Raw genomic sequence first — 22,611 nt, 5'->3', positions numbered from 1 at the left:
ACCCGGGTTCGATTCCCAGCATCCCATATGGTCCCCTGAGCACCGCCAGGAGTAACTCCTGAGTGCAGAGCCAGGAATAAGCCCTGTGCATTGCCGGGTGTGACCCAAAAAGCGAAAAAAAATTAAAAATTAAAAAAAAAAAAAAACAGGAGCTAACAGGCACGCGTTGTGATCCTGAGGGATTTAAGCCAGTTGAGAGGCTTGGGCCTGGAGTGACAGTAGGAGTTTGCCTTGCACGCGGAGACCCGGGTTCGATCCCCAGCATCCCATATGGTCCCCTGAGCACCGCCAGGAGTAACTCCTGAGTGCAGAGCCAGGAGGAACCCCTGTGCATCGCCGGGTGTGACCCGAAAAGCTAAATAAATAAAATAAAATAAAATAAAATAAAAACAGGAGCTAACAGGCACATGTTGTGATCCTGATGGATTTAAGCCAGGTCAGAGGCTTGGGCCTGGAGTGACAGCAGGGCGTTTGCCCTGCACGCGGAGACCCGGGTTCGATCCCCAGCATCCCCTAGGGTCCCCCGAGCACTGCCAGGAGTGATTCCTGAGTGCAAAGCCAGGAGGAACCCCTGAGCACCGCCGGGTGCGACCCAAAAAGCAAAAAAAAAAAAAAAAAAAAAAAAGATACGCGGGCAGCGCAGGGACTGTCGCCACCACAGCTTTAACTTTGATCCCGACATCCACTCCTTAACCCTCCTGGACTTGTTAAGTTTCCTCCATCCAGGAGGGCGTGTGAATAACAAAAAGCAAAATTAGGAAGACGCAGCCCAAGCCGGCCAGTCAGCGCGCAGGCGAACTCCCGGGGAGGCGTTAGCCCCGTCACGCCTCCGCGCCCACCCCCAACGCGCACGTTACTAACTCGCAGTCACCACTAGCACGGCCCGCCCCTCCCGGGGAATCCTGGGCCTTGTAGTCCTCCGGCCGCCACACCCCCGCTTGCCGCCGCGGGAGCGCGGACTACGTTTCCCAGAGTGCAGTGCGGCGGCCGCCGGCCCGGCCGCCCGGGGCTCCGCCTTCCCCGCGCGGGGCCTGCTGGGAGGTGTAGTCCCGGGCCGGGGCGCGCTCGGCGGCGGACGCGCCCGGGGAACTACAAGCCCAGAAGGCCGCGCGCGCGCCCGTCTCCCGCCCCGCCCCGAGTCCGGCTGCTGTTTTTGTTGTTGGTGAAAGGTGAGGGAACAGCTGATCCGTCCGTGGGGTAAGAAACTTGGCCTCGTTGGGGGGCGAGCTCGCGAGGGGGTCGCCCCGCTTCGCGGAGCGCGGAAGGGGGGCGCCAGGGGGCCGGCGGGGGCGGGTCCGGCGGGGGCTGGGCTGGCGCGGGACCCGTCCCGGAGGGGTCCCCCCCGCGGTTGGAGGAGTTCTGGGTCCGAGGGGGCGGCGGCGGGGGGCGGGGGGCGCCGAGCCGGGGCCTCGGGGAAACTTGGTGCGCTCGGAGGAGCCTGGGGGAGGCGGAAATCGTGGCTCTTCGCGCCCCGCCAGGCTCGAACCCCGCAGACCTGCGGCCACCCGCGCGCCCGCCGGCCCGAGAGGCCTTTTCCACGCAGGACCCCGGGGGGCGCGGGGGGCCTGTCCGCACCGTCGAGGGGCTCCGGAGCCCGACGGGGTCGGGGCCCGGGACACCCCCATTCCCCTCCCCCCCAACACGCACACACGCGCAGGATCGGACCTGGGGACGCCCGTGCCCGGGGGTCCCCGAGGTCGCCCTCCGGCCCAGCTGGTCTCCAGCTGCCAAGGAGTTGGTGGGTGTGTGCGCAGCGTTTGGGGACGGGGTGGGGGGGAGGCAGCTCCCAGGCTCAGGTGTCCGGGGGCAGTGGTGTCCCCCTCCTCGAAAAGCAGACTCAGCCCGCAGCGGGGAGGGCGTCTGCCTTGCACGCGGGTTCGATCCCCAGCATCCCCTGGGGTCCCCCGAGCACCGCCAGGAGCCAGGAGGAACCCCTGAGCATCGCCAGGTGTGACCCAAAGAGCAAAAGAAAAAGCAAAAAACAAACCAGACTTGTATTTGCAGCAGGGACGGGCCAGTCTTCCCGCGGGAGGTTTGAGAACTGAGCCCCCCGGAGCGAGCTCGTGGCCTCGGTCCAGACTGTTTGCAGGGGAGCCTGGCCCCGACCCCCCTTTCCTCGCCTGCTGCCTCCCTGCCAAGTTCCCGAGTTCCTGCCCCCTGGGCCGACCGGCCACGGGGCGAGTGGAGGCGGCAGGACAGTGTGTGTGCAGGAGGGCGGACACGCAGAGGGCCACCTCTCGGCCCTGGGCCCGGGCCTCCTTGGGAGTTTTATTGTTCTTTCCTGGCTCCACCCCCGGAGTTTCCAGCGGACTCACCCCCCTAACTCGGACCATCTCTTCCGCTGAATCTCATCCATAGGGCACTGCTCGCCCAGCAGATGGAAGGATGCGCCGCTTAGAATCGAGGCTAAGAGGAGAGGGGTGTGAGTGGAGCCAGGGGGGAGTGCCCAGGCAGGGCTCCCAGAGTCCACCCAGTAAGGCTTCTAGTTGTCCAGGCCAGATTCTAAGAGAAGCGTGTTAGGTTCACGCCTGAACACGCGCTCTCCCTCTCTCTCCATATTGTTATTATTATTATTATTTTGCTTTTTGGGTCACACCCAGAAATGCTCAGAGGTCACTCCTGGCTTTGCACTCAGGAATCACTCCTGGCGGTGCTCGGGGGACCATATGGGATGCCGGGGATTGAACCCGGGTTGGCCGCATGCAAGGCAAAAAACGCCCTCTCCGCTGTGCTATGGCTCCGGCCCCCCTCTCTTCATATTATTGATCCAGCTCCTCCTCGGGAGCCCCCCCCCCCCCCCGTCCTACCTCCCCGTCTCTCCCCCGCCCAGGGGTGTGGCTTTCCTGGCTCCAGGCCCCCGGCATTCCTTCCCCCCACACCACCACGTTCCTTCAAGCGTTCACTCCGCCCTTGAAGCAGCCGCCTCCAGAATTCTTGACTCTCAGGAAGTGTAGTTGAAGACAGAACCTACTTTCCTTGTGTCTTCCCTTTCCTTTCTCGACTCGTCTGAGAGCAGAAACGTCATTGCTGTCATTTTTATTAGTAATAATATTATTCATGGGGGCCGACAGAGGTACAGAAAGGCGCACTCAGGGGCCTGCCACCCTGAGTTTTGCCTCCTCTCCACACCCACACCCACCCACACACACACACACACACACACACACACACACAGAGTTCTCTTTCATCTCAGAAGTCTCAATCGTTCATTCTTGTCAAAAACGAGTTTTTCCGTGTCCTGTGGCCTTCCTGCGGGTCCAGTTGGATCAGTAATCCTGGGAGTGGGCCAGGAGGCCAGCCTAGAATGAGGGGCCCCCACCTCAGTTGGATTTTTGATTTTTAAAGAGCCATAGGTGGTGGGAATCGGATGGGGATCAACTGAAGATTCTGGAACACTTGGGGATGGTAGTAAGTGGCGAAGGGGACTGGAGCGGTGGGACGGCCAACCCGTTTCGATCCCTTGCATCCCATGTGGCCCCCCAAGTGATTCATGAGTAACAGAGCCAAGGATAATCCCTGAGCATCAACAGGTGCACCCCCTCCAGGGAAAAAGGCAGCCAGAGAGATAGTACAGAGACAGGCATTTGCATCTGCCTTACACATAACTGACCCTGGTGAATTTCCGAGCACCACCATGACTCCCTCAAGCACAGCCAGGAGTAGCCGCAGAGTAGCAGTGTAGCTTAGCGGTGGTCCAACACCGACCCCCCTGCCCCCCACCACCCCCTCGACTGAGGAGGAAGAACGTGGGATGCTAATATTTGGGCCGGGGTGCTGAAAAGGGAGCATAACTTAGAGACCTCCGCTCTAGGAAGAGTCGGTGACTCAGAGAAGCTCACGTGTGAGACAGGATGGAGGCTGACTCAGAAGGCTAGGCCTCTGTCCCCGAGGCTAGCAGTGACACTTTAATGGTTCTGTAGCCCTCAAGGGCTGGGACTGGCTATGCCTAGGGACCCCGGCCGTGGGGCGGGCAAGCAGAGGAGGAGGCGGGGCTGGCGAGATGTCCAGGTATTTACCCTCTGCTTCCTAGGAGGACAGACACCCCGAGGCCGAGATGGAAGAATCCTCCGTGAGCCGGGCCCCCTCCCGCAGTGGAGTCACCTTTCTGAATGTCGCCCGGACCTACATCCCCAATACCAAGGTGGAATGTCACTACACCCTCCCGCCAGGCACCGTGCCCAGCGCTAGTGACTGGATTGGCATCTTCAAGGTACCTCTAGAACCGTTTCTGGCCCAGGTGAATGGGCCATGAGTTGATGGGAGCAAGAGGACTAGCGACCAGGGTCTTGGCGTTTCAACCTTGCGCTGATAGAGACAGGAGAGCACTGTCACAGAGCGCAGAGCCCACCTGTAGAAGCCCTGCTGCGTGCCCCGCCTTAAGCTCACTCTCTTCTGGCTGTCCTTCACTTTCCTCTCTCAGACCCCTGTGACATCCCCTCATCGGGGCCCCCGCCTTCCGCTCATCCCCTCAGCGCCTGCAGCCCTCCCGAGCCGGGGCCTTCGTCACCCACCCCCCTCTCCCACTTTGGGCTTTTACAGGTGGAGGCCGCTTGTGTGCGGGATTACCACACGTTTGTGTGGTCTTCGGTGCCCGAGACCACCGCCGACGGCTCCCCCACTCACGCCAGTGTCCAGTTCCAAGGTACAGATGAAGAGGGCAAACTGGGAGGTGCCGAAGGAGTAGGAGTTGGGCGGAGAGAGACTGAGCTTAGGGACCCACGAGGCAGTGACGGGTAAAGAAAAGCGAGTGTGAGTGCATTAGAAGGGAAAACACGTTCGGCAGAGCCCAGCAGACAGGGAACCTGGGGACTGTCGCGGAGCCAGGAGGTCTGGAGGTGGGAAGGTCTGTGAGGACAGTCGGTCTCACCTACCAGAGGCAGGAGGAGCTTTTGGGGTGGAGAGGAAGGAAAGGTTGAGAAGCGGTGGTCATTCGATTTTTTAGATGCAGATTAGATGCAGATTTCCGCTCACTATTACTAGCTCTTTGAATTTGAACCCAGGACTTGACCTCTCGGTGCCTATTATCGGAATAGTAGAGGGAATTCTTGGCTTGCAGATACAGGATGAGGATTGAAGTCAGTAAAGGTGAGGTAGCTCACTGGCTGAGCGTGTGCCTTGCACGCAGGACCTGGGTTCAGTCTCTGGCACTGTAAGAAAAAAAAAAAACCCAAGAAATGAGAAAAGTAAATGAAATAATAAAGTCAAGTTGTTAACTGGGCATATTGGACACCGGTAAAGCTTAATTAGCGTCATTATCATTTAGTTTTGTAATTATTGTTACCATTATTACATGGGTTTGAGAAAGAGAAGATAAGGCGAAGAGGAAGGAGCACAGTACCCCAGGGAGCAGACATAGCTTGTGGGAGGTGGAGAGGAGGAAGTGTAGTTCACGGAACGAGAAACCGGATGGAAGGGCTGAAGAGAGAGTACAGCGGGTAGGATGCTTGACGTGCATGTGGCTGACCTGGGTTCGATCCCGGCATTCCAGATGGTCCTCCAAGCACTGCCAGGAATAATTCCTGAACACAGAGTCAGGAATAACCCTTGAGCATTGCCAGGTGTGACCCAAAAACCGGGGGAGGGGGGAATAGAAATGGGACGAGATAGAACACACCAAGAGGAAGGGACCCGCTGACGTCCGTGGCCCGTCCGGACCCGTTCTCCTTCCCGCAGCCAGCTACCTGCCCAAACCAGGCGCCCAGCTCTACCAGTTCCGGTACGTGAACCGCCAGGGCCGAGTGTGTGGGCAGAGCCCCGCTTTCCAGTTCCGAGAGCCGCGGCCCATGGACGAACTCGTGACTCTGGAAGAGACAGACGGGGGCTCTGACATCTTGCTGGTTGTCCCCAAGGCCACCGTGCTGCAGGTGAGAGCAGGACAGCGGAGCCACGGCAGCAGCTGCGTGGGCACAGACGTGGGAGGACGGCGTTGCAGGGGCCTCCCCCCTGCGCCCGCCTCGTGTCGTGGCAGCCCTCGGGGAGTGGTGTAAAGGCTGGTGTTTATAAGGTCTCAGTCTAAACAGACCCAAATATGGGGGCAGGGAAGCCGGCCACCTCCCAGCCGGCTGAACTCCAGGCTCCCTGAGAAACCTTGGAGACTGCTCTCTCCCTGTACTCTGTCCTGACCGGGCCCTGGAGAAAGGACCAGGGAGGCACTTCAGGGAAGGGACATTCAGGGAAGGAACATTCACAGAAGGAGCGGATCGGACCCACTTCCAGGGCCTGAGGAGTGACAGCAGATAGGTGAGGCCCAGGGCCCGACTGCCCAAGCCCAAAGGCATAAGCCACTTGGCTTTGAGCTCTGGAAATGGGACTAGTCTACGTTGGCATGTACGTACTCTGGGGCTGAAACACACTAGACTGTGTTGTCTTAGTCGAAAACTGAACGTAGGGCCGGAGAGTAGGTAGGGCACTTGCCTTGCACGTGGCGAACCGGCTTTGATCACTGGCGCCACGTAGGGTCCCTCAGGCATTGTCAAGAATGATCCCTGAGCACAGAGCCACGAGTAAGCCATGGGCACAACCAGGTGTAGCCCAAAACCAGGGAAGAAATGTAAAAGACCCGAATGCTTTTGATTTTCTTTTTAGATTTGGGCCATGCCCAGGGGTACTCAAGGTCCACACCTGGCTACTCAGGGCCTACTCGTGGTTCTGTGCTTGGAGTCGCCCTGGTGGTGACCGTCACCGGGGGACCATGTGATTCTGGGGCTCAAACCCAGGCCTCCCTCATGCAAAGCAGGTGCAATGGTACCTAGGTTAGAGAAAATACTATTGAAATGAATCTCTTGGGCCAGGAAGGTAGTGCAGGGGGTAAGCGCTTGCTTTGCATGCAGACGACCCTGATTCAGTCCCCAGGCGCCACGTACCCTGAGCGCAGAACCAGGAAAAGGCCCCACGCACTGCCAGGTGTGGCCCCAAAACCGAAAGAGTAACAGATTGATCTTACCCATTTCTTACTACTTGAAATTGTCTCCTCGAGAATTAAGAGTGGCTTGTGTTACTTTTGTGTTGGACTGAAGACCGTATGGGGAAGAATTAGGAGGAAGCTTTCCTGAAAGAAAGGTGAGGGGATGGGGGGAGGTGTGTCAAGTAAGAGGATGTGCATCCCCCCCACCCCCAAAGAAGAGAGGCCTGAGAAAGGCTGGAAGGTAAGAGTGCGTAGCTTGATCTAACCAATATTCCTCAACTTTCTTCTGACGGTGAACCCCTTCCAACCTGGTTTCCTTTTGATGGCACCTCTGTCCTGCAGATTGGCCCATAGTCTTATGCGTCCCCCCTTACCACCCATATATGATTTTCACCTGGGGACCCCTTAGAATATTCTAGGGGTCAACAGGGGATCATATGGTCCCCAGTTGAGAAATACTGATTTTTTTTTTCTTTTTGGGTAATACCCGGTGATGCACGGGGTTACTCCTGGCTTTGCACTCAGGAATTACTTCTGGCGATGCTCGGGGGGGCCATCTGGGATGCTGAGAATTGAACCTGGGTCGGCCGCGTGCAAGGCAAACTCCCAACCTGCTGTGCTATCGCTCCAGCCCCGAGAAATACTGATTTTGACAAATCTTTTCCCGTTAGAACCTTCCAAACACAGAATCTGGGCTGGGGAGATTGATCAGAGGGATGGTGTGCTTGTCTGGCATATATCAGCTCTCTACGTTTGATCTTTAGCACTTCATGATACCCCGAGCACCACCAAGTAGAAGTAGAACGTTGCCTGGGAGGCCTCCCACAAGATCAGCCAATGAACGGGAAGATATTTGTCTCTTACTTAAATTTGTGTATGAGTTTCTACCCCATGTTCTATTTTTATATTATTCTCATTATAATCACCTTATGACAACGCAAGTAAGGAATTACTTTGCAGATGAGGACACAGAGACTCGGGGAAGATAAGGAACTTATTCACAGCTACTTACATCTAGTTTGTCACGAGGAGTGACCCCTGCGCACTGATCATAGTGACCAGAGCACAGAGCCAAGAGTCAGACCTGAGCACAGCAGGGTGTCATTCCCCGTCTCCCCCCCCCCCCCGCCCCCCGAAAAAAGCTGTTCTCAACATTGTCTAACATCTCTTTGGCTCCAGAGCAGATATGGTAAACTTCGGAGAGTCACTCCTCTGTCTGTGGGAGTTGAGAAAGACTTCCGCCAGACAAAGGAATTGCTGGGTAAAGTAGGGGCCTGCCTTGGTCAGACATGGGCCGAAGAGATAGTATAAGGGTGGGGCCAGAGAGATGGTGCGGTGGGTAGGGCACTTGCCTTGCACATGGCTGAACCTGGTTCAGTTCAATATGATAGCCCCCCAGCCCGCCAGGAGTGATTCCTGAGCACAAGCCAGAAGTCAGCGGTACCAGGTATGACTCCAAAACGAGAGAGAGAGAGAGAGAGAGAGAGAGAGAGAGAGAGAGAGAGAGAGAATAAGAAGGATAAGGTGCTGGGGCTGGAGTGATAGCACAGCGAGTAGGGCATTTGCCTTGCACGCGGCCGACCTGGGTTCGATTCCCAGCATCCCATATGGTACCCCGAGAACTGCCAGGGGTGATTCCTGAGTGCAGAGCCAGGAGTAACCCCTGGCACTTACCTTGAGTCCTGTCAGCCTCAGTTTGAATCTCTTCTGAATCTCTGACACCACGTACAGTTCCCCGAGCGCCATCAGGGATCATTACTGAGCACCACGCCAGGAGTAGCTTTGAACACCTCTTGGTGCGGCCCAGGAACCCAAAATAAAGCACTAACTGAACATGAGTCAATAAGAAGGAAGAGATGAGCCCGGACAGCCAAGAGGGCCCTGTGTCTGATGCAGCTGCCAGTCCTCCTCTTTCGAAAGCCCACTGACGTGACTTCCCTGTTCCCAAATGCCACTGAAAGCGCGCCCTTGACAGGCTCGACCCCCTTGCCGTCCTCCCCCGCAGAGCCAGCTGGACGAAAGCCAGCAGGAGCGGAACGACCTGATGCAGCTGAAGCTGCAGCTCGAGGGCCAGGTGACAGAACTGCGCAGCCGCGTGCAGGAGCTGGAGAAGACGCTGACGGCCGCCAGGCAGGAGCACGCGGAGCTCGCGGAGCAGTACAAGGTGGGAAGGTGGGGCCTGCCCTGCGCGGGTGTGGAATCTGAGCTCAGTGCCGTGAGGATGAAGGGGAAACCGTAGCAGATTTTAAGATGTCCTGTGAGTATTTTTGAAAAACGGTTTTAGGCCAGGATGTGTCTTAGTGGCAGACAGAACGCGTGCCTCCCTACATGATGTCCTGGGCTTGATCCCTGATACCTTGTACACACATGAAGAGATAGGTTTGGGAGCCAGAGCTATAGTACAGTGCGTTGGCACATGCCTGACCCAGGTTCGGTTCCCAGCATCCCGTATGGCACCCCGAGCACCGTGAGGAGTGATTCCTGCGCTCAGAGACAGGAGTGACGCCTGGGCTCAGAGTTACGGTGTGGGATAAGGCACTCGGCAGGCCTGCAGCTGACCCCCGTGAGGTCCCCAACAGCACATGTGGTCGCCCAAGCACCACGGGGAGGGACTGCTGAGCGCAGAGCCAGGAGCAAGTCCTGAGCTCGGCCAGGCGTGGCCAGAAAATGAAGGTGCGGTGGGTACCAAATGAAATTCAGCTTGATCTGACAGGCAGCCATCCCAAATAAACATTAGTACCTCGAACCTAGAAGTATCCCGGTAGAGTGGAGGTGACCTAGTTCGCCAGTTAAAGGCAGATTCTCTTAAAGTTTGATTTTGAAGAAAGGCGACACGGGAGGGGTGGGACCAGGCCTGCTCCGAGACGCGCTCTGCTTCTTGGGAGACGGTTAACAGCTCCCTTCTGGGGTCACCTTAATTCCAGGGACTCTCCCGATCCCATGGCGAGCTAACAGAAGAGAGGGACGTCCTGAGTCGGCAGCAGGGAGACCATGTGGCGCGGATCCTGGAGCTGGAAGATGACATCCAGACCATCAGTGAGAAAGTGCTGACTAAGGAGGTGGAGCTGGACAGGTGCGGAGACCACCTCTGCCCCCCCTTTCTCTCTCTTCCCCCCCCCCATTATTTGCTGTTATTTCTGGTGATCTCTGAATTCCAGCTTCCGGTTTCAGGAGGCTGGTCTACTACTGATCTCGTACAGGTTCTCCTTCCCCTCGCAGCCGCACCCAGGACCCCCCAGCTACTGAGGTTGTCTGTTTTCTACCTAGCTGTCTTCGTCTTTCCTAACACTCGTCCACATCCCTCCCTTCCAGAAACAATCGGAATTTCCATCTAAGTCACAGCCAAAACGAGGCCAGTAGGAGCTAGGGAAGAGGAGGATGAATAGAGCATTTAACACGAGAGGAAAGAGGGCACATTGCAGTTTTTATCGCAGGAAGGAATGAGATTTGGTTCTTGAACTATTTGGAAATAGTTAGAACTGGTGATCCCAGAATGTTATGTGATCTCTTCCTTGGAAGAAAGGTATCAATCATAGATTCTCAGCATTGGGAGGAGTGAAAGGTGGTTTAAAGAGTAAAATGGGGCTAGGGATGCAGCTCAGAGCATGTGACTTGCATGTATTAAATCTCCAGTAAACCTCTCCCCGCAGCCCCTACCCCACAGAAGAGAAGATCACTCTCGCGGTGCAGCCTTTCCAGTATTGGACAGCTGTCATTTTTACTCTATTTCTTTGATTGAGCCAAACGCTGCTCTCTTGAAACTTTAACTCACGACTCCTGGGTTGGTCCTCTGGTACCACGCAGAATATTGTATCTGCTTCTGGACAACTGTTGCTTCTATCAGATGGGACCTGATTGACCACCTCTCATTTCCGCCCTTCAGTTTTTCACCAGAATTCTTTTCACTCATTGTTTCCTTTATCAAATAACATGATTTGGAGCCATAACGATAGTACAGTGGGTAGGGTATTTGCCTTGCACATGGCTGACTTGGATTCGATCTCCCGCATCCCTTATGGTCCCCCAAGGACTTCCAGGAGTGAGCAGAGCTAGGAGTAACCCTTGAGTATCACTGGGTGTGACCCAAAAAACAATCACCCCCCCCCCAAAAAAAAACATGATTAAAGTTTAATTCAGTACTGATAGATTAGACTTTTTGCAAATGCCTTTAAAGGAAAGAGGTATTCTATGTACGGGCCAGAGTAATAAGTTGATTCTGAAGACTTCTTTATATGTTAGTCTTGCCTTGGGGAGCTACTAACTACCAGTATTCTAAATCATGGAGTAGAAAAACAAAATCAGGGCCAGAAAGAAACTCCAGAGGATAAGGCACTTACCCTGTGTGCAGCCAACCTACTGTGATCACAGACACCCTATGTGGTCTCCCCAAACTCCCCCCATGAGTGATTCCTGAGCATGGAGTCACGAGCAGCCCTTGAGTCCTGCTGTTGTGGCCCACGCCATCCAAAAGAAAAGATCACACTGAACTGCTGGAAGAGATTAGCGCCTCCGTAGGCAAGGGGTCAGCAAAGTATGGTGCCTGTGCCAAATTCAACATGCCAACCCAGTTGGTAAGAATGACTTTGACAGTTTTAGTGATTGTAAAGCAAGTGAGAAGAATACTCTTGGATGACGTTGGGAAATAACATGCACTTCAGATTTCAGAGTTCACATATAAGATTTTAGGAAAGATCCATACTTGCTTGTTTACATGTCTGTGTCTACTGCCACACTCCATGGCAGAGTCGATTCATTGCTGCGGCGACTGTGGCTTTGGGAGCCTAGAGTGTGTACGGGGGTCTCTTGCAGAATGACTCTGCCAACCTCTGATCCAGACCAAAAGTTTGTCAGTCTCAAAAAGATTGGATTCTGGGGCTGGAGTGATAGCACAGCGGGTAGGGTGTTTGCCTTGCACGCAGCCCGACCCGGGTTCAATTCCCAGCATCCCATATGGTCCCCTGAGCACTGCCAGGAGTGATTCCTGAGCGCAGAGCCAGGAGTAAGCCCTGAGCACTGCCGGATGTGACCCAAAAAGCAAAAGATTGGATTCTGATCTCTGATGGAGGGACAAGGCCTGGGGGGCCTTCCCAGAGCATTTCCTGCAAGTGGTATGTGGCTCTTTTTAAGAGAGGAGTTTGTTTCCAGATTGTGCTCTAGAACTCGGAATCTCTGCTTGAGACTTAGAATAGAATCACCTCTGGGGACTTAAGTATCCCTGAGAGGAGTGGAGATGTGTGCCCCTGGAGGAGCTCAGCACAGAAGTCTGAGGCCTGGGGCCTGAGAGGGAGGACAGCGAGGAGGTACTGGCCTTGCACGCGGCTGACCCGGGTTTGGTCTGTGACATGCCATGTGGTCCCCTAAGCACCTCCAGGAGTAAGGTGTGGCCCCAAAACAAGAAATTAAAACAGAGGTCTGAATCGGTCATCCATTTTCTGTCCCCCCACATACAGGGTCAGAGACACGGTGAAGGCGCTGACTCGGGAACAGGAGAAACTCCTTGGGCAGCTGAAGGAAGTGCAGGCAGACAAGGATCAGAGTGAGGTAAGAGGCTCAAAACTGGTTGCTTTCTCAGTTGTCCGTCCAGTGTTTACTCAGTGTCTTCTGAGTACTGGCTCCAAAGACGATGTAGGTGTCAAGACGGAGCGTGCGCGCTCCAGGGGACCAGAGCCATGTACCAGTCAATGGACTACAGGTGTCACCGGGGGAGTAGAATTGAGTTATGACGTTTTTCACAGAGGTTAGCACATCTTCTTAAGATGTTTTAAAAGGGCTCACTGGGCCAGAGTGGTAGTACAGCAGGAAGGACATTTGCCCTTCACACGGCCCCGAATGCCACCAGGATTGACTCCTGAGTGCAAAGCCAAGAATAAACCCTGGGTGCCACCAGGTATGACCCCAAAAGAAAAAAAAAATAGATAAAAGGACTAAACAGGGGCATAAACCAACGTGGTATTTTCGTACGTTTCAGGCAGCAAAACCCCGACTTTACCACCCCCCAGTGAAGTTTTACATCTTATGTGGAACCTCACAGTGCATTAAAAAGAGTCTCATTGCTATCATTTACTTTGATAAATTCGAGTGTATGACATGACTTACAAGGTAATGAAAGCAACCGATCTCTTGGATGGATACCATCCTTTGAAACTAGAGCTTACGGATGACTCAGCAGCTACGTTTTTTCTGTATTTTGTCTTGGTTGTACGATAGTCAGAACACCTTGAGTGACACACAAGTAGGAGCGAATGATCACAATTTTTAAACTGTCCACCTGCTGTCTCGGTTTGTGCTTGGAAAGACACAGAAATCACTTAAATAGACGCTTTATTCTGCTGTTGGCACTACAGTGACTCAACCTGGCAGCAGACCTGTGGATTGGTCGTCTGTAATATTTTTTCATGTCACATTTAATAATTCAGGAGAAATTCAACGAATTATCGGTAAAACCTCTAACTTGCTTCCTCAGAACCCCAGGCCTCTGCAGCCGATTTTTGGAAATCATTTGCTCAGCCGTGATAGACGCCAGTAAGCAGAAATGAAAGGAAGCTGTTCTGGCGACCAAGAATTGGCCAAGGCTGGAGTCCAGAGCTCTTGGGGCACTTGAATGTGTGGCGGGGGCAGGGGGGAGTTTGAGATGAGGCCCAGGCCTTGAGTCCTTTTTTTCTTTTTGGGTGACACGTGGCTATGCACAGGGGTTCCTCCTGGCTCTGCACTCAGGAATTACCCCTGGCGGTGCTCAGGGGACCATATAGGATGCTGGGAATCGAACCCAGGTCGGCCACGTGCAAGGCAAACGCCCTACCTTCTGTGCTGTCATTCCAGCCTCCTTGAGTCTTAAGTTCAGTTTTTATTCTCTAAGCAGTGAAAAGCATTGGTGATTTTCTAATGGATGTCATATACATGAAGAACTGTACTTCAAGAGTCAGTGTGGAACTAGAGCCGTAGTCCAGCAGGGAGGGTGTTTGCCTTGCATGCAGCCGACCCAGGTTCAATCTTGGCATCTCATATGGTACCCATCCTCACAGCCATGCCCCACCAGAAGTGACTCCAGAGTGCAAAGCCAGAAGTAAACTCTGTGCACTGCCAGGTGTGATCCCAAAAGCCAAAAAAAAAAAAATTTAATTTGATTGCCTTGTGGAAAACTAGCTACAAATTATTCAGTCACTGTCACAGTCCTCCTGTTGTTCATCGATTTGCTCGAGCAGGCCCAGTAACGTCTCCATTTTGCGACTTGTTGTTACTGTGGTTGGCATATCGAATACATCACGGGGAGCTTGCCAGGCTTTGCCATGCGGGTGAGATACTCTCGGTAGCTTGCCGGGCTCTCCGAGAGGGGCAGAGGAATCGAACTCGGGTCGGCCATGTTGGCCACTTGCAAGGCAAACGCTCTACCCGCTGTGCTGTTATACAGTAGTACAAGCAAAAATGACCATACGTAGGGCACTGGAGAGAGAATCCAGGGTTAAAGGTACTCGCCTTGCAATGAAGTCAACCCTGGTCCGATCCCCAGCACTGCATATGGTCCCCCAAGCCACTACCAGGTCACTGGTGAGCATAGAGCCAGGAGTAGCCCCTGATCACTGCTGGGTATGACCCAACCCAACCTCTGAAAGAATAGAAATGATCAGATGTGATGTAGGAGGTGCAGTAACTGTATACCAAAAGCATGAATGTTGGCACTAATGTAATAAGAATTAGGTATAACATTAAAAAATAGTCGATATAATAAAAAAATTTGGCAGGCTACCGAAAGTATCCTGCCCACATGGCAGAGTCTGGCAAACCCCCCATGGCGAACCCAATATGCCAAAAAGCAGTAACAATGACGGGTCTCATTCTCCTGACCCTGAAAGAGCCTCGAATGTGGCACTTTCTAAAATCTCGGGGCTAGGATGAAGGAGACGTTACTGCTCGAGGCAATCGAAGAACAACAGGATGACAGTGAAACAGTGATACAGAATAAAAAAAATGACCACCACCACCCCCAAAAGAAAGGGAAAAGAAAAGCTGGGGAGAGATCTCAGTGGGCCGAATGCATGTTCTGTGTGACAAGAGGTGGGTCCGGTGCCCTGCCACGCCTGGCGTCCTGAACACCAGAGCGAATGACCCCTGAGCACCACGGGGTGTGACCAAACAGTGAATGGAGAAGGAAGAGACGGAAGAGGGACTTGGGCTCCCCAGGCTGTGAGGCTGAATCCCTCCATTAGGAAGCTGCAGACAGAACCTTCTGGTTGGAGCCTGAGGTCCACAGAGGGTGGGAAGGGCTGAATGCTTGAAGGAGTGCTGCCTGGGAGGGGCGTCTGGGCCTTCTTGCCAGAGGGTCCTCCTCCCTGACCACCCCGATCACGCGGGTCCCTTTCCTTCCCTCCCCAGGCTGAGCTCCAGGCGGCACAGCAGGAGAACTGCCGCTTGAGTTCGGAGCTGCAGGAGACCAAGGGCCGCCAGGAGGAACTGGGTGCTCAGGCGCAGCGGCTGAAGGACAAGGTGGCCCAGATGAAGGACAGCCTGGGCCAGGCCCAGCAGCGGGTGGTGAGTGCAGGAAGGCCCTCCAGGCAAGTAGGGAGGAGAAGAGTTCCACAGGCTGCCCAGACAGCCAGGGTGGCCGGAGGGAAGGGGCAGACCTGGCCAAAGCCGGGCAACACCAGAGTCCGGCTGGGGAGAAGCCCACGCGCCTCCCGGCTCGCCGGGGGTCCCCCCAAGTTGATCCTCCCCTTCCCCGTCCCAAGGCCGAGCTGGAGCCGCTGAAGGAGCAGCTCCGAGGAGCCCAGGAGCTGGCCGCCTCGAGCCAGCAGAAAGCCGCCCTGCTGGGGGAAGAGCTGGCCAGCGCCGCGGGGGCCAGGGACCGCACCATGGCCGAGCTGCACCGCAGCCGCCTGGAAGTGGCCGGAGTCAGCGGCCGCCTGGCCGAGCTCAGCCTGCACCTGAAGGAGGAGAAGAGCCAGTGGAACAAAGAGCGGGCCGGGCTGCTGCAGAGCGTGGAGGTAGGGCGCCGGGGGAGAGACCTGGGGCGGCCGCCTCGGGGAGAGAAGGGGCGTCGCGGGGGTGCCTGTCCCCGTCCGGCGTGACCCGCTTCTAACCCGAGCGCCCCAGCGCCGGCCGGCATCGCACCTGCCTTGGTTGCCATCTTCGCCCAGAAACACGCACTGCCCTGGGCACGGCCCTTCCCTAAGGCCAGTCCTCGGCGGGGAGCGCCTGCGGGAGGCCAGGGGAGGGGGAGGTGGGAAGAGAGAGATTCGGGGCTGGGCGGGCGTCCCGACCACTACGGCACAGGTCTTGTGTGTGGATTCCCACGTGTGCTCTGGCGCTGCGCGGTGCCCCAAGCATCACCAGGAGTGACCCCCGCCCCGTCCCCGCCTCGACTGCCACTGAGTGTGGCCCCAGAAGAAAGAGGGGGGGTTGCTCATCTCCGTTGAATACCCCGTAAGGTTCGCCGAGCGAGAGAATTTGCCTGGCGCGTCCAAGACCCAGGCTTCGAGCCCCGCACGGTTTTTTCACTCAAGACACTTTGAGAAAAGCTCTTGTTGCATAGAAGGGAGAGATGCGGCAGGGACAGGCCGTTTGGCCAGCGCCTCCCTGCGCCCCTTTTCCCGCCCTTGACCTTCCTCTTGTCCTCTGTGGGCTTCCCCAGGCCGAGAAGGACAAGATCCTGAAGCTGAGCGCAGAGATACTTCGCCTGGAAAAGGCGGTTCAGGAGGAGAGGGCTCAGAACCAAGCATGCAAGACCGAACTCGCCCGGGAGAAGGACTCCAGCCTGGTGAGGTCCCGGCGGCCCAGGAGACGCGGCTCTCCTCCTCTCTGCCGGGGGGCGGGGGCAGCAGGCCCTGGGATGTCGGGGGGCCTGTCACGGGCGTGCCTCCAGCCCCCGTTGGCGTCAGACACATGACATTTCTCTCTGCTCTTTTTCTTTTTTCGCTTTTTGGGTCACACCCGGCGATGCACAGGGGTTACTCCTGGCTCTGCACTCAGGAATTACCCCTGGCGGTGCTCGGGGACCCTATGGGATGCTGGGAATCGAACCCGGGTCGGCCGCGGGCAAGGCAAACGCCCTCCCCGCTGTGCTCTTGCTCCAGCCCCTCTCTCTGCTCTTGAGCGCACGTTCTGGGCCTAGTAAGAATTATGGGGTGCCCCTGCCGCGGCCCGTGCCTCAGCTCCAAGGCCTGGAAGCAGGCCCCAGGGCCACGCCCAGGAGATCGGGGCTGGGGTTGCGTGGCCAGGGCAGGACTCCGGGAAGAAGGGCGAGGTGATGTCCCCCGAGGCGCGCGCCAGGCGGTGGAGTCCAGGCCCCAAGCCCGTTTCCTCAGAGGGACCCTCATCATCGCCGTTCCTCAGGTGCAGCTGTCCGAGAGTAAGCGGGAGCTGTCCGAGCTGCGCTCCGCCCTGCGAGTGCTCCAGAAGGAAAAGGAGCAGCTGCAGGAGGAGAAACAGGTACGAGCCCGGACTCGAGCCCGGACTCAGGCCAGCACCCAGCCCAGGGTCTGGAGGCAGGGCTGGAGACGGTCTTCCCGGTCTCCCCGGGGGTGTCAAGCGGGTGTCCCCCCTTTCCAGCTGACTCAGAAGGACCTCGGGGTCTGGGGGAGAGGGGGCAGGAAGGAATGTCACTGGAGTTAGGGGGGATGCAAGGGATGAGAGAGGGGTCCTGGGGCCGGGGATCGCCCTAAACCGCCCCCGCTTCACGGCAGAGGCACCCCCGCCCCCGCGCCCCAGAGGAGCTGGGGTTGACCTGGGTGGAGACCCTTAAGGCTCATCCGAACCGCCGTCCCCCACCCCCAGGAGCTGCTCGAGTACATGAGGAAGCTGGAGGCCCGCCTGGACAAGGTGGCGGACGAGAAGTGGAACGAGGACGCGGCTACGGAGGACGAGGAGGCCTCTGCGGGGCTGAGTCTGTACCCCACCCGGCCTTGACACCCCTTCCGCCTGGCCCTGTGGGCGGCGCCTCCGGGAGAGGGGAGAGGGGGCCTCTGCGTGCTCTGCCTTGGGCCTTCCCACGTTGGCCCCTCAGCTGGGAGAGATGGAGCCGCTCGAACCCGGACCTGACTGGCTGACAGCTCTCTCTCTCTCTCTCTCTCTCTCTCTCTCTCTCTTTCTCTCTCTCTCTCTCTCTCTCGCTCTCTCTCTATCTCTCTCCTGTCTCTGTGTCTCTCTCCTCTCTCTGTCTCTCTCTGTTTCTCTCCTCTCTCTGTGTCTTTCTCTGTCTCTCCTTTCTGTCTCGCTCTGTCTCTGTCTCCCTCGTCTCTCTCTGTCTCATCTCATCTCATCTCTGTCTCTGTCTCTGTCTGTCACTGTCTCTCTCCTCTGTCTCCGTCTCTCCCTTCTCTCTGTCTCTCTCTGTCTCTGTCTCTCTCTCTCTCTCCCCCCCACCCCCACGCCCTGGTGCCTACAGGCTGCCCCGCGGCGCTGACCGACTCTGAGGATGAGTCTCCAGAAGACATGAGGCTGCCCCCCTATGGCCTGTGTGAGCGCGGAGACCCCGGCCCCTCTCCCGCCGCCGGCCTGCGCGAGTCTTCCCCCCTGGTGGTCATCAGCCAGCCCGCTCCCATCGCCCCCCACCTCTCCGGGCCCGCTGAGGACAGCAGCTCCGACTCGGTGAGGGGAGGCCCGAGAGAGCAGGGCGAGGTGGGGGGCCTGGCCCCCGGGGCCCGATCTCTCCACACGCCCCCAAAACCCAGTTCCACCCCCGGCCTTGCAGTCCCTGATCCCCACGCTTGTCCTCCTCCCTTTCTTTTTTCTGCTTTTCGGGTCACACTCAGCGATGAGCCCAGGGGTTCCCCTGACTCTGCACTCAGGGACCGTTCCTGGCGGTGCTCGGAGGACCGTCCGGGATGCTGGGGCTCGAACCCAGATCGGCCGCCCTACCCACTGTGCTATTGCTCCAGCCCCCATGCTCCTCTTTTTATTTTGGGGTCACTCCTGGCAGGGCTTGGGGGACCACGTGGGGTGCCTGGGATTGAACCCGGGTCGCCGCATCCAAAGCACCTCCCCTGCTCTCGCTCTTGCCCTGGCCCCCGCTGACTGTCCTCTTCACTCCCGCCCCCGCAACCCCTCTGCCACCACCCCCCTCTTCCTCCCTCTGTCCCTCTGCCCCCTGCCCTGGCCTCGATGCCCTGCTCCCCCCTCCTGAGACCCCAGCCAGCACCCAGCCCTGCCTCTGTGTTGCCCAGGAGGCCGAGGATGAGAAGTCGGTCCTGATGGCCGCGGTGCAGAGTGGCGGTGAGGAGGCCAACCTGCTGCTGCCCGAGCTGGGCAGCGCCTTCTACGACATGGCCAGGTGAGTGGCAGGCGGGGGCAGCGCCCTCGGGAGCCGCTGTCCCCAGAGCCGGTGTCTGTGCCCTGGCCTCGGCCAAGGGAAGGAGAGGGAGATGCGGGTCAGCCCAGCACGAGAGCCGTCACCCAGCCCCTGGGTTCCTTCAGGCCGTCCTCCCTGTCCCCACTGCACACGAGCACCCAGAGGCCCTGCCTGTAACTGGCTTCTGTGTTGTTCTAGCACCATCTTCCGTGGAGCCCAAACTGCCCTGCACCCCCTCTCACCTGCCCCTCCCCCCTCCCCAGCCGCCAGGTAGGTGCCAGCTCCCTTGGGTGATTAGGGGAGGTACCAGGCCCGGGACAGGCACGGAGCTGCCAAGGGCCCAGCGCCCCAGTGTTCCCCACAGTGTGCGTTACCCCCTGGGGGCACTGGTGTGATCTGGGGGGACATAAAGGCTTCAGGCGCAGGTGGGGGTGCTTTCTCTTCAGCCACTTAAATAAGGTCGATTTCTGGGCAGGGGGCGGGACCTGAGTAATGTTCTCTGGAAGGGGGTGGTTGGTCGGGTCGGGTTGGGAACCTCTGATGGGGCCACTCTTCTTCACTGTCCTTGTCCTCTGGGGACCCTCAGGGCGGTGACACTTTAGAGGGGGGGATGGGAGGGGCTGAACGTCAGACTGGCCCCTCTGCCGGCCTGTGTTTTCCCCGGGCTAGCGAGCCCTTCCTCCCCTCACCCCCAGCCCTTCCTGGATGAGATGTGCCACGGGCTCGGGGCTCCGGGAGGGGCGGGCGACACTGTCATCCTCCTGGGCTGCAGCAGGAAGATGAAGGACGGTGTCAGACTCATTTTCAGCCTCATTAGGCAGCAGACGGAGATGGAGGGAGGAGAGCGGGCGGGCGGGTGGGGGATGGGCTGCGCGCTGCAGCCAGAGGCCAGCAGGGGCGGAGGCAGAGAGGAGAGAGTGGCCCCCCTGCGGTGCTGAGGGGGCCGGGGCAGCGCAGAGGCCTCTGGGAGCCGGCCGCCGGCTTCCTTTCTCTGCAGCCTGAGAGGAGAACACGCTGAGCGGCTCTTTTGCGTCCCCTCTCTCGGTAGCGGCTTTGCAGTGGGTCCCTTGGCAGAGCCCAGCACCGGCGGGCCGGCCACCCCTCCCTGGAAGGAGTGCCCGATCTGTAAGGAGCGCTTCCCAGCTGACAGTGACAAGGATGCCCTGGAGGACCACATGGATGGACACTTCTTCTTCAGCACCCAGGACCCCTTCACCTTTGAGTGACCTCGCCCCTCCCGAGTCCACTCTTCCGCACATGCACACGTATGCGCACACACACGCACGCGCACACATCACACACACACACACACACACAGACATCCATGTAGGTCTCATGCCCATCTCCATCCCCCCGGCTCCACGATGCTCCATTGCCCAGAAACTCCCATGGGCTGGGTCCTTCCCCAGCCCCAACTTCATCCTGTCCCGCCCGGCCCTTTGGCCCAGGCAGGGACCCTCTTGCAAGCAGTGGCTGAATTTTCTCTCCGAAAGCGGAAAGCGGTTTGGACAGATCCGGGCTGGAGGCGGCTCCTGGTCTCCTGGGAATCGGAGCCTCCCTGAGCCCTGGTTGCCTGGTGACTCATCAGCCTCCGCTCACCGGCGCCACACACACTCGCATCCTCACACACTCCCTCCGGTGCCCGATGCCAACTCCTGGGGGCCCCCACCCTCTTACTTGGGGTCTGTATTTGTTTACCTGCCTTTTCCTGGGGTCTGCGTTGAGGCAGCAGCATGGATGTCACGACCTTTCCAGGTCTCTTCGGTTCTGAGCGTCACTGGTTCCGTCCTGTTCTCCCACTGCCTTCCGCACCCGCCCCAGCCGTCTCCATCCCGTTAGATATTAAGTTTGGAAGTTCCTTTTGTATTTTTGGAGGTTTCATGCGCTCTCTCCCTCCCTGCCATCCCCCGCCCCCAGGATCCTCACATGGAAAGAAATAATGCATTTGTGCCTTCTGTGAGGGATGGGGGAACATGGCCCCAGGTGTCCCCGTTTCCCAGCCCGGCCTCCCTTGTCCAGACCCCCCCACAGCAATAAGAGCTTCCTTCAGCCCCTCTCCCGTGCCCTGCGCCTGTAGTTTGGACAAATATATTTATATAATATGTATAACGATTCTAATAAAATGTGTTCTTATCATGATGCGTGACTAGAGAGAGGCCAGGGTGGTGCCGACACGTGGCTCTTAGACCCAGGAGAGGGCGGTCGCTGCGGGCAGTATTGCCCTGACCCCGCCCCCGTCACGCACCCTGGGGTGCCAGCCTTGGGGTGAGGGGGAGAGGGAACTGCATCTGGGGGAGGGGTCCGGTTTGGGGAACACTGCTTTGTGAGGGGAGGGGTCATAGACTCCATCTGCCCTGCTCAGGCCTGAGTTCCAAGGTGGGATCTGGGGCCCAGAGTCACGGTGCGTGTCTCAGGAGGCAGGTTGAGTACCCACAGCTCAGACCGTTCACCCACCAGGTCAACCATCACCTTACCCTGGCCCACGGGATGGACCAGACTCCTACCAAGGGTGAACCAACAGGGTGTGTGACACCCAGGATTCCATCCCAATTCACGGGGCATACCTTTTTTTTGCTTTTTGGGTCACACCCAGTGATGCTCAGGGGTTATTCCTGGCTCTGCGTTCAGGAATTACTCCTGGCGGTGCTCGGGGAACCATATGAGATGCCGGGGATTAAACCCAGGTCGGCCACATGCAAGGCAAGCACCCTACCCGCTGTGCTATCACTCCAGCCCCACAGGGCATACCTTTGAGTGCCCACTAATGAGGCACACGCTGAACCTCTGTGCTTAGAAAGACCATTTGAGGGATGAGAGAGACCACAGTTCGAAAGGCACTTGCCTTGCACACAGTCAGCAAGTTCGATCCCTAGCATCACAGATGCCCCCCGCCCCCCACGCCTCATCAGGGAGTGATCCCTCAGCTCTGCCGGGTGTACCCTTCCCCTAGAAATGAAGGCTGAAGGGCCAGGAACGAGGCGCAGAATAGAGCACTTGCCTTAAGCATGTCCATGCCCACAAGAAACTGGGTTTTGTTAGGGGACCATACTCTGCTGTGCTCAGACTGTATTCCAGGTGGTGCTTGGTGGACTGTACGCAGTCCCAGGGATCAATCAGGCCTGCTGAATGCAAAGCCAAGTGATTAAGCCCTACACGGTCTCGAGCACCTCACCAAAAAACTAAGTGAAACAATTCACAGGTAATCTCCCCACGCCTTCCTGTCTCTTGCTGTACACACACACACACACACACACACACACACACACACACACACGCACACACACAAGTCACCGAACTCAGTCACCTTCTCCAACCAGCTTCCCAGTCTAGACGTACAGCGTCGTAAAGCGTTTATGGAGGACCTGGGAGCAGATGGAGCCCTCAGGGCTCGCTGCCGGGCCCATCCCTGCTGCAGTTCCAGCCACTC

General features: G+C 57.4%; 1 protein-coding gene across 1 annotated transcript; it reads left to right on the top strand.

Annotated features, from left to right (window-relative positions):
- The first annotated feature begins 1,063 nt into the window (after window positions 1-1,063).
- CALCOCO1 (calcium binding and coiled-coil domain 1) lies at window positions 1,064-21,280 on the top strand. Its single transcript, XM_056120065.1, has 15 exons — window positions 1,064-1,197; window positions 4,031-4,210; window positions 4,540-4,642; window positions 5,674-5,864; window positions 8,910-9,068; window positions 9,829-9,977; window positions 12,355-12,445; window positions 15,275-15,430; window positions 15,628-15,882; window positions 16,530-16,655; window positions 17,231-17,326; window positions 17,672-17,780; window positions 18,282-18,484; window positions 19,060-19,166; window positions 20,233-21,280. Exons 2-15 carry the CDS (start codon window positions 4,055-4,057, stop codon window positions 20,408-20,410), a joined length of 2,079 nt encoding a protein of 692 aa, XP_055976040.1. The 5' UTR covers window positions 1,064-1,197; window positions 4,031-4,054; the 3' UTR covers window positions 20,411-21,280.
- Window positions 21,281-22,611: the final 1,331 nt, after the last annotated feature.

Source organism: Sorex fumeus, unplaced genomic scaffold (assembly GCF_029834395.1).
Source record: "Sorex fumeus unplaced genomic scaffold, SorFum_2.1 ptg000042l, whole genome shotgun sequence".
Lineage (NCBI taxonomy): Eukaryota > Metazoa > Chordata > Mammalia > Eulipotyphla > Soricidae > Sorex > Sorex fumeus.
Note: the sequence above shows the minus strand (reverse complement) of the source record. Positions and strands in the feature narration are given on the sequence as shown.